The sequence below is a fragment of the Prionailurus bengalensis genome, chromosome E3, assembly GCF_016509475.1.
Source record: "Prionailurus bengalensis isolate Pbe53 chromosome E3, Fcat_Pben_1.1_paternal_pri, whole genome shotgun sequence".
Lineage (NCBI taxonomy): Eukaryota > Metazoa > Chordata > Mammalia > Carnivora > Felidae > Prionailurus > Prionailurus bengalensis.
In genome coordinates, this window is record NC_057357.1 from 26,781,326 (window position 1) to 26,792,733 (window position 11,408).

At 49.5% G+C, this 11,408-nt stretch overlaps 1 protein-coding gene across 1 annotated transcript; it reads left to right on the forward strand.

Moving 5' to 3' along the window:
• Positions 1–1,986: 1,986 nt before the first annotated feature.
• Positions 1,987–10,535, forward strand: ITPRIPL2 (ITPRIP like 2). Its single transcript, XM_043560427.1, has one exon. It carries the CDS (start codon positions 4,275–4,277, stop codon positions 5,871–5,873), a length of 1,599 nt encoding a protein of 532 aa, XP_043416362.1. The 5' UTR covers positions 1,987–4,274; the 3' UTR covers positions 5,874–10,535.
• Positions 10,536–11,408: the final 873 nt, after the last annotated feature.

The window sequence follows — 11,408 nt, forward strand, 5'->3', positions numbered from 1 at the left end:
GCCATGATTAGAAGCTTGGAATTTTCAGCACCCCTGCCCCTTCTTTTCTTTTTTAATTTTTTTTATGTTTGTTTATTTTTGAGAGAGACGAGGTATGGGTGGGGAGGGGCAGAGAGAGGAGGAGACACAGACTCTGAAGCAGGCTCCAGGCAACACAGAGCCTGATGGGGGGCTCGAACTCACAAACCGTGCGATCATGACCTGAGCTGAAGTCGGCCGCTTAACCGACTGAGCCACACAAATGTCACTCTGTTAATATTCCTCCCATTTCATAGATTAGAGGGGAGATTGAAGCAAAGTGAGATAAAGAGGTTTATACCAAAATGGTGGCCACTTTGCTGTCTCTGCATGCCTGAGCCTCCCCCTTCTTCCCGAGAAGTGCTGGGACTTTCCTTGAGGGGTACCCCTCCTATAGTCCCCGTGGGTTAGGCAGGGCTTACCCCACCTCCAACTGTAGTAGTCAGTGGGGGCCACATGTACCATAGACTGGATGGTTCAACCAACAGAAATGTATTTTCCCATAGTTCTGGAGGCTAGAGAGTCCAAGATCAAGGCACTCAGGGTTCGGTTTCTGGTGCAAGCTCTTCTCCTGGCCTAGCCTACAGATGGTCACCGTCTTGCTGTGTCCTCACCAGGCCTTTCTTTGGTGTGTATGTGCATGGAGAGAGACCCCTATGTTTTCTTATCATGACACCAGCCCTATTGGATTAGGGCTCACCCTTATAACCTCATTTCATCTTAATTACCACTGAAAAGCCATTTCCAAATACACTCACATTAAGGGTTAGGGCTTCAGTATATGAATTTTGAAGGGACACAATTTAATCTATAGAACCAGCCCAGACCAGGTTTATCAGCGCATTCTCTAACTTAGTCACTTTTATTTATTTTTTTTTAATTGTTTTTGGGGAGGTGTCTGGGTGGCTCAGTCGGTTAAGCATCCGACTCTTGATTTCAGCTCAGGTCATGATCCCACGGTTTGGGAGTTCAAGCCCTGCATCTGGCTCTGAGCTGATGGTGTGGAGTCTACTTGGGATTCTTTGTCTCCCTCTCTCTCTGCCCCTCCCCTGCTCACTCTCTCTCTCTCTCAAAATAAATAAATAAACATTTAAAAATAAATAGGCACCTGGGTGGCTCATTTGGTTAAGCATCAGACTTCAGCTCAGGTCATGATCTCACGGTTCCTGAGTTTGAGGCCCATATCCGGCTCTCTGCTGTCAGTGTGGAATTAGCTTTGAAAACTCTGTCCCCCTCTCTCTGCCTCTCCTCTGCATGTGTGCGTTTGTGCTCTCTCCATAAGCATTAAAAATTCTTTTTAAATAAGAATAAAAATAAATAAAATTTTAAGTGTTTTTTAAATTTATTTTTGAGAGAGAGAGAGAGCACACGAGTTGGGGAGGGGCATAGAGAGAGAAGGAGACATGGAATCCAAAGCAGGCTCCAGGCTCCCAGCTGTCAGCACAGAGCCCAATGCGGGGGGCCTGAACTGAACCGCGAGATCATGACCTGATCCGAAGCCAGACACTTAATCGACTGAGCCACCCAGGCGTCCCATACATACATATATATATATATATATATATATATATATATATATATTTTTTTTTTTTTTTTTAATAAATTCAACCCTCAATGTGGAGCTTGAACTCGGGATTCCAAGATCAAGAATCGCATGGTCTACCAACTGAGCCAGCCAGGCACTCCTAACATGGTCACTTTTAGCATATATCTCAAGTCTATCTCGAGGCATAGCCTTTGCTACAATTTCCAGGCAAGCACAGTTCTCTCTTCCTCTACGACGAGTTTAATGTGAAGATAACGTGAGGGGAGAGCCACTGCAGGAGATGGAGGAGGCCTGGCAGAGAGTGCCCCAGCTTAGAAAAAAGCAGAGTCAAGAATAGGATGGAGAGTGTCTGGATTGAACTGTACTGAAGCAGGATCTCCTGGGTATCTCACTTAACATGACACAATAAGTTATTTTTTAAATTTTATTTTTTTACTTTACATCCAAGTTAGTTAGCATATAGTGCAACAATGATTTCAGTAGATTCCTTAGTGCCCCTTACCCATTTAGCCCATCCCCCCTCCTACAACCCCTCCCGTAACCCTCAGTTTGTTCTCCATATTTAAGAGTCTCTTCTGTTTTGTCCCCCTCCCTGTTTTTATATTACTATTGTTTCCCTTCCCTTATGTTCATCTGTTTTGTCTCTTAAAGTCCTCATATGACTAAAATCATATATTTGTCTTTGGCTGACTAATTTCGTTTAGCATAATACCCTCCAGTTCCATCCACGTAGTTGCAAATGGCAAGATTTCATTCTTTTTTGATTGCTGAGTAATACTCCGTTGTATATATGTATCACATCTTTATTCATCCATCGATGGACATTTGGTCTCTTTCCATGCTTTGGCTATTGTGGATAGTGCTGCTATAAACACACAAGAAGTTATTTTTTAGCTATGTTTCTGTCACTCGCAGCCCAAAGAACCCAGACTACTAGACGAGGGTCCAGTGGCTAAGAGTAGTAGAGATGGGATCTGAAAGCAGGTCTCCTCAGCTCTAAGAGGCTCAATCCAGGATTTCCTGAGAAGCATCTTGGTGCTTAACTCAGGAGCCATCCTCTTTGTGCTGAGTCCCAGATGGCAGCTGAGTTCTGACATTTTTAAAGCATTCCACCTTTGCTCTCTTTAAATGGTGTTGGGGGCAGGGAAGGTGCAACTAACATAAGTAAATAAAGATAATGATTTAAATAAATCCAGGTTAGCTAAAGAAATCCCGATTATTTCAGGGAGTGCTCCCCGTTATGAAACAAAACAAAGCTTCTCAGGGACCGAGGCCCCAGCGTATGTCCCGACAACACAGACAACTCCCAGTAAGTAGGTGGAGAAGGGGCTTCTTGGTCAACCTCCTGGAGTCTTGCCCCCTGGCTTCTCTGGAGCTGGATGCTGGTGTTCAAGGCACAGCTCTGCTAAAGCTGTGTGACCCTGGGCAAGGGGCTGAACCTGCCTGTGTCTCAATTTCCTCCTCTGAACAATGGGGAAAATCATAGCGGACGTTTCATAGCATTGACAGGAGGCGGGAGCGTGTGTAAAAGGATTAGCCCAATACCGGCCCACAGTAAGTCTTCTGTAAAAGCTGCTATTGTGATTCCCAAGGCTGGCTCCTCCTGGTTCAGATCTCAGACCAAATGTCAGCCGACCGCGAGAGCTTCCATCTTCTAGAGGGCAAACCCCCCGCCCCCGCCCCCGCCCTTCTCACTCCATCGCGCAGTGTTATTTCCTTCAGAGCATTTTCTGCTATGGAATCCTTTCTCTTTTGGTTTCCTTTTTTAAGAAAGGCTGTAGGCTTTACGGAGGGCAGGGACCTTGTCGATTGCTATTGCCCCAGCTCCTGGCCTACTGCCTGGCACGTAGTAGGTACTCAGTAAATATTGGTTGAATAAGGGACTGCAGCACAGTGGCAGCGGCCGCTTCCGTGCCCAAGCCTGCCACGCCACCAGCGCCACGACTTGCTTGGCTGGGGGGTGGGGAGGCACACCCTGGGTGTGAGTCCTCTTCTCCTCCTTTTCAACTTCCCAGTGTAACTTTATGTGAGCACAACTCCAGAAGCTCCCAGGACAAGGCCACCGCCCCGGAATCAGGGCCTTCCCAGTTCTGCCTTCGGGGAGGGGAACGGGGGTGGCCCGCGGGAAGCCAGTTACGAGCGCCTCCTGAAGTCCCTCCCGCCGCCCCGCGTCGCTCTAAGGCGGAGGCCGGGGAGGGGGCCGCGCCGCCCGCCCGCTCTGCGCTCGGCTCCAGACTTCGGCATTTCCTCCCCGCTAGCTGGCGCGGACTCGCCTCCCCTCGGAAGAGGAAACTCCTGGGGCCGAGTAACGGGAACAAGAGCGGAGGAGAGCGGGCACGAGCGCGGAGGGGGAGCCCGCGAGTGCCGCCCAGGGTAGGAGACGAGCCGGGCCGGGTCGGAAGCTGGCCGCGGGCGGCGCGCCGGGCGGGGCGGGGAGGGCCGCCGGGCGGGACGGAGCTCGCAGCCGGCGCAGGGCGCGGCCCGGGGCCCGGGAGCGCAGGGCGGGCCGCAGCTGGAAGGAAAACTTGAGCTGGGAGAGGAGGCCGAGCTGGAGGGAGCCTTCCCCGGACCCTGCGAGGGGGGAGCCGCCGCGGAGGCGAAGGAGACCGGGACCGCGGGGCTGCCGGGGCGCTGCCCGCATGCTGGGCCGGGGGCGCCGCCGGGGCTCGCGCCCTGGGCTGCAGGGCCGCCGCTGTCCCGGGCACCCGGTATGTCGGTGCACTACACCCTCAATCTGCGCGTCTTTTGGCCCCTGGTGACCGGCCTGTGCACTGCCCTTGTGTGCCTCTACCATGTCCTCCGGGGAAGCGGGGACGACCGGGCTGAGCCCCCCGACGGTGCGGACGGCGGCTTCCCGCTGCTCAAGGTGGCCGTCCTGCTCCTCCTTGGCTACATCCTCCTGCGCTGTCGCCACGCCGTCCGGCAGCGCTTCCTGCCAGGGTCTCCCCGCCTGGGGAGACACTCCACCTTCTCTCCTAGACACTTCCGAGAGCCGAGCCTTGGCATCTTGCTGGAGAGTTACTACGAGCACGAGGTGCGCCTCTCTCCGCACGTGCTGGGCCACAGCAAGGCGCACGTGAGCCGGATCGTGGGCGAGCTGGTGCGGGCTGGCCGCGCCCGGGGGTCCCCGGGCCCCATCCCCGGCGGGGCGCTGGCGTTGGCCTTCCGCGGAGACTTCATCCAGGTGGGCAGCGCCTACGAGCAGCATAAAATCCGTCGGCCCGACGGCTTCGACGTGCTGGTGCCACTGCGCCTCCCGCCGCTGGTGGCGCTGGAGCCTCGGAGCCTGGGCGCCGAGCCCGCGCTGGCCCCAGCCTTCCACGGCTGTTTCGTGTGCGCGCTCAAGGCGCCGCCGGGGGCCTCCGGGGGCCACTGGCTCCGGGACTGCAAACCCTTTGCCGACGGCTTCTGCGTGGACGTGCTCGGGCGGCGTCACCTCTCCGCCACTATGGTGCTTCGCTGGTTCCAGTCGCACCTGCAGCGTTCCCTGGCCACCGTGCGCTACAGCCTGGAGGGGCGTTGTCGGGTCAGCCTGACCCCCGGCGGCCTGGAGCAGCCTCCTACCCTGCACATCCTGCCGTGCCGCACGGATTACGGCTGCTGCCGCCTTTCCATGGCAGTGCGTCTCATCCCCGCTGTGCATTTGGGCGATGGCGTTTTCCTCGTGGCACCACCGCCGCCACCCTCACCTGTTGGGCCCCTGTCGGAGCTCCCGGGAGGCCTGCGCACGGATGCACTGTGGGGTGTGAATACAGCACGTCAGGAGCAGAAGCTGCTGAGCTGGCTGCAGGAACGGGCCCCTCCAGGTGCCTGCTACCTCAAGTGCCTGCAGTTGCTTAAAGCTCTGCGAGACCTGGGCGCCCGCGGGCTGGACCCGGCGGCCGCCACCCAGTGGGGACGCATTCTGTCCTCGTACATGCTCAAGACAGTGCTGCTGGCGGTGCTGCTGCGTGAGGGGGCTCCGGTTCAAGGCTGGGACGAGGCACACCTGGGTGAGCGGTTGGAAGAATTAGTGCAGTTCCTTAGGGACTGCCTGCTGCGACGCCATACGCTCTTCCACTGCGTCCTGGGCCCTGGTGGGGCCGCTGCCGAGGTGGGCCCACTGCCCAAGGTTCTGCGTGAAGCTGCCCCGGTTGACCTCCTGGCCGCGTTCGACAGACATGCCCGGGAACTCGCGGCTGCGAGGTTGCTGTCCACGTGGCGAAGGCTGCCCCAGCTTCTCCGGGTCTATGGGGGTCCTCGCTACCTTGCCAGGTGCCCCCCACCCCGGAGTCAGCGCACCCAGGGCTTCCCTGAAGATGAACCATAAACCTTGACAGCGCCTCCACCTGGCCAAAAGCTCCTAAAGCCTCTCCCCACCCCCCCATGGGGGTGGGGATGGCAACGAAGCCAGTTTATCGCAAGGAAATGAGCTGCCACAGGTGTTGGAAAATTCAGAAGGTGACATTTGGTGACTTATTATGTCACCCCTGGCTCCAAAGCCAGTATAGTTATGGCATCTTTTTCACACCCACCAGCGTGTCCGGAGCAAGCTATAGAAAGACATCCAACCCCAGCAGCTAAGAGTTGGTCCAAATGTTGATTTGTGTGAAATGATTCTGTAGAAGGATCCAGCTTTTAGGGAAGTCCAGTAAAGGAAGCAAGAAATAGCTGCAGAGAAAGTTTCCGCTGTCGTTTTTTGAGACACAGATCTCTGGCCCCCAGATTTAAAGAAGCTAATGTTTTTTTTGATGTAACTACTTGCTAGGTCCTGGATTCCTGATGGTCTTCCTAAAAATCAGAATCTTTACAACTGGAATTGAAGTTCTATTCTAGGGGCTAATGTTCTGAGGAACACAGGTTCCACCGCTCAAACTAATATTCACGTATTTTTTAAATGGTGGAATCACGGGTGTCTGACAGGATTGCAAAGAATGAAGTCACATATGTTGAGAGAGAGGTCGTCTAGAGTTGGTTAGAGAAACTCCCAGAGCAAACAGCACTGTATTTTGATCAGACCTTTCATTTTGTGCTAATGGCCAGTGCCAAGTTGTTGCATCTGAAAGGGAGGCCAGTTCCATTTGTCATTAAGAAATGTGCAGTCTTAAAAAGCAGGCTTGCTTAACATCCCTGCAGGCATACAATGGGGTGAGTACCAGTCAACACCCATTCATGGAGAGCCTACCGTGAGCCAGGCACAGTGCAGAGTAGCAAAGGATCCATGTTTAGCACGACGCTGGTGAGGACGTAGAAACGTGTTGGATTTTGAGGAAGATATAGTTTGATCTTCGCATATGAAGATGACTCACCATAGCTTGCTGCTGGCTAGAGACAGAAACATGTTGGTTTGTTTGTTTGTTTGTTTTCAGCCTTTTTAACACACTCCTCTGCCCGGTGATTTCTTTCCGAAATCACGGGGTCTTTCCGAGTGTCATGAGATGACGAAGAGGCAATGCAGGCTGTAGTGCCTAGGATGTGGTCAGCTCTCTCAGTGAGTGCTCGGCGATGGTTAGCATTAGAAAGTTCCTCTCCCATCGCCCTCCCCCACCCCCCCCACCCCGCAGCCTTTAAGTAAGTGGTCCTAAGGCCAACTTGAGGAGTAGTTGATTCAGCCCAGGTGTTGCAGGGCCTTTCGTAAAGAATTCAGTATCCTGGGTTCTGGGCTCCCTGACTGATCAGCCGAGGAGAGTAAGTGAGGGGGAGGTGAGGGGAGTCCTTGTCAGGAGTCTGCTGTTGTTTCTCTTTGGACATAAATGTCCCCAACTCGGCTGAAGTGTCAGTAAGTCCACCATCCGCTCGCTTGCCGAATAGAAAATGTAACCAGTCCCACCCAGTGCTAGACTTGGGGACTTTTATTTATTATTATTATTTTTTTTGACAAAGACATGTACTTCCTTAGATTCTTAAAGGTAAAACTTGGAAGACAGAAGGAGCCATCTAAATGGGGCCATTGTTCAACTTCTGAGTTGTTTTGAGGGAATTCTTTAAACTTGCTTGAGGGGACCTACTTGGCCACTGCAGGAAGTCATTGTGAATAAATGGTTGGCAGGGTATCCTCGTGGGAGCTGAGGAGACGACTTCTGTCCTTTGTCACTTTGCACTGTAAGAGAAATAGTTGCAAATGTTGCGCCTTCTCTTTGAGGTTGTTCCGGGGACAGTTCCTCTTGATGACACAAAGGTCATTCCCAGCTTTGGAGGTCAGTGTTAGGTCATAAGGTACTGCATTTAGTAAAGGGATCCGTCTACCAACTTCCTGCGAAGATATAAACTGCACAGTGTTTCTTAAACTTACTTTTTAAAATAGATGCCAAGAGTACGTAGATCTTTATAAATATATATATATATATTTATAATGTTTCCATATAAGCCCCAATTCCCCCCGTAGTCATTAGGTCTACTGAAGTGGGGAACAGCAAGGCTATTGGAGGGATTATAAAGCTTTAAAAACTGAATTTTTCAGATGTTTCTAGCTGAGTCAATAGGTTCCTTTTTTAATTTTTATTTTTTAAATCATACTAGTCTTTTGAAGTGTAAATCTGGTAACATTCTGTTCTTGTAGTGTTTGTGTTATTTTTTTTCTTCAGGTTAATTACCCAAAGCCTCATCCATCCTCAAGATTTTTAAATTTTATTCTTATTTTTTAATTAATGGGGCATTGTGTTTGTGAATTTTTAAAATATTAATGTTTTATTTAAGTGCCATGCTGAGCAGTTGTTCTCTGCACATGGTAACCAAAAGTTAGAGATGTCGATCAATTTTGATCAATGTTTAGTGATCCCAAACATGTACTGTGTACAAATGAAATAATATGGCATATTAGCCAGGTGTGATGGTTGCCTGAGGCACTTAAATTAAGCTCAATTCTGTATTTTATCAGGGCTCTGTCATGTCCTTGATCTGAAATGTACATACACATTTTTGGTGTATACTTGGTACTAGAGATTCATTTATGCAAATATTCTTATTCGAGAAGCCTCACAATTGCTCATGTTAAAGAAAAAAGATGAATTGTCCAGCCAGTGCCCAAAGAAAAAGTTTTAGGGAAGATGACTCAGCTGTTTTGCCCAAAGACACCCTTCAGTAACTCCCACTGACCAGTCTTGGGAGCCGTCCCGGAAGGCTCATGCGCTGAGAGGAGATGTTTTTTGCAAAAAGGAAATGGAAGCTGAAAGAAGGGAGAATGGAAGGATGGAGGGGAGGGAGAAATCTGAAGAATTCAGGAAGGAGGCCTTAAGAGAGAAGTGAAGGAAGAGACAGGAGAAGGGCAGACGGTGTGGAAATCACATGGGGGTGCAAGAGGTTTGGGTAGGAAACACATTTTTAGGTATGTGCTATTTCAAACCAGGGGTCGCAAACTCAGCAGCCTGCAGAAGTAAGGCAGGGAGATGAATATGGGAAGGGGTGGGTGGGTGGTGGGGACTATGCCGATCTTAAGTGGGGCAGCCAACGTTCAGCTCTGCTGGGAAAAGGGTAGGGAGAGGCCGGAAATCAGGATTTTTTTTCAAGTGGAACTTTCTCATTTTTAAACAAAATAATTTTAAAATGTTCCAAACACCATGTGGGCCGAACAGAACATTTGCTGGAGCCTGGGGGCCACCAGTTTGCGGCCCCTGCCTTACACAGTATGTATAAGGTTATATTTATTGTTATGGAGATAATGTTGTTATACATTGTTGGGGTTGTGATACTTCAAGTTCTTTTTATCTCTCAGAGCTAAGCTTTATTGTAGAAACAAACCAAAAAAAAAAAAAAAATTAACATGGCCACAGATAACACTTAACTCATAATTCCCAGGAGGACCCTCGATCCTGGAGTTGTTAATTCCCAGTCACATCCTCCAATCAAACCGCTGGGAGCCAGTTCTTGGCATTTCCTTCCTGGTGAGTTGGGGCTAAACTCCTTGGCTCAGTTGGAGTTTGCAGATGAGTAATCAGGAAGGATTGCAGAAGAACTTGTTTCCTTTTTATTTGTATTTTGTTCTTATTTTTAAGTGAGTTTTTAGTGGGATCCCATACTGTGCCTTAGCAAGGATGGTTGGTGGCCGTGGACAACAGAAATCCAGTGCTGGGTTTTCAAGCTCCTACTGCCAAAGAATACCATTCTGATCATATGTTTCTACCCCTTTCTGACTTGGGATGGGATGTCCCACCAAAACGGACATCCTAGGATTTGGAAGGAATTAACCTAACATGCTTCCAAAGTATCTCTTTTAACCTCATGGAGTAAGTCACTCTTTCTGTAAAATGTGGCTTTTGATCTTGGTGAAGACTTAACTTATCTCTACCTACAGGGAGGAAGGCTATGACTTCCTTCCCCAGTAGTGGGGAAGATGAACCTCATTAACATTTCCAGTGACCCTAGAGAGGGGGGAAAAATGTTCAGTGTTATCATCTTGGTGTTCGTTAATTTTTTTTTTTTAATCATACATCTGTTACTTAGACACTACTGTTTGTTTCCATTTATACCTACATAGCACATGATTTGGTGGAAATTTAGCAAGTATAAGTTGGGAGAGGGTGAAGATAATATGCAATCATCTATACAGAGAGAATAGACTGAAAAAATTATATATAATCTGGATTTTGAAGTATCAAAGATATTCAGGAATATTTTTAGCACCTTGTGCTTTAAAAAAAATGTGCCTTGATTCAGTGACTTGACTTTAAAACATTCCTCTTATTTTATTGTTATTTTAAATGTGTATTCTGACCCCCAGCTATATATTATGATGTAGCCCATTGGCTGCAGTCATGGTGTATGGTTTGTTCCAGTAACAGAGACCAAAGAGTTAATCAAATATGATTCCGCTGCTACAGTTGTGTGATTCAAAGGAGTTTTCAATCACACCAAATTTCCATGGCCTAGGCAGTTGAGGCCAGCCATTTGTCTTCTATTTCAGGTTGGAGTAAATTTGCACTTTTAATCTTTTGGGTCATCTGGGGGGCCTTGTTCTTTTATACTTGGCTTTGTTAATAAAGGAACTTGTAGAAAACCTTGGATTGAGTGTCTGATTTGAGGAGGGCTCTCCTCTTCCCTTGGGGAGGGCATCCCATGGATGCACTGGCTTATGATTCCTTACACAAAGCTCACTTGACTTCCACCTCTGGGTGTCTGGGAGTCTTTTCCCACTCAGCAAAGCTAGAACAATTGGTCATCTAGAACTGGCACCATACACAGGTGGGAAAAGATGTTAGTTCGTAGCTCTGAAGGTGTGCAGCCTGGGGTCCTGCCTTCAAGTCTTCTTTCTCGCCTAGAACCTTCTGCTGGCTCCCCCACACACTCCCTAACACAGTTCAAGTCTTGGCCCGTGGCTAATTTATCGCTCAAGAATTTTGCTCAGAAATCTCTTAGGCCCCTGGGCCCTCTCCAAGTAGTAAACGTTTGCTAATAATGAAAAACCACCAGGCTTAGTGAAAGATGGAATCTTGGGGACGATGTAAGACTCCACAAAGCCTTGGAGCCAAGTGAAAGCTTAGAGAAACCTGCAGCCACAGGCTGATTAAACAGTAGTTGTGTAGGATACTTGCCCAGGGCAGAGGCGGTGGGTGTGTTTCATTCAGTTTTCAACAAGTAGTTTTTGAGTCTTTACTGTCCCCAGTGTTGAGGACACGTGTAGAAATGACCGAGGCAGACGGGGTCTCTCTCTCAGGAACTCGCACACTAATTGTGAGAAGTTGACAATTCAGTCGTTTCCATGCAGTGTGGTGGTTGGCGATGAGGAAGGGCTATGGAAACACAGAAGAGGGGCACCTTGTGCAGTTCAGGAGGTTCGGGAGAGCTGCTCAGAAGAAGTGGAGTCTAATGTGAGATCTAGAGGTAGGCAGGAATTCGCTAAGTGGAGGGAATTGGGTAGCAGAGGAATGTG

Excerpts from the sequence above, each read along its gene's own strand:
- ITPRIPL2 (XM_043560427.1), top strand. The coding sequence starts at position 4,275 with ATGTCGGTGCACTACACCCTCAATCTGCGCGTCTTTTGGCCCCTGGTG.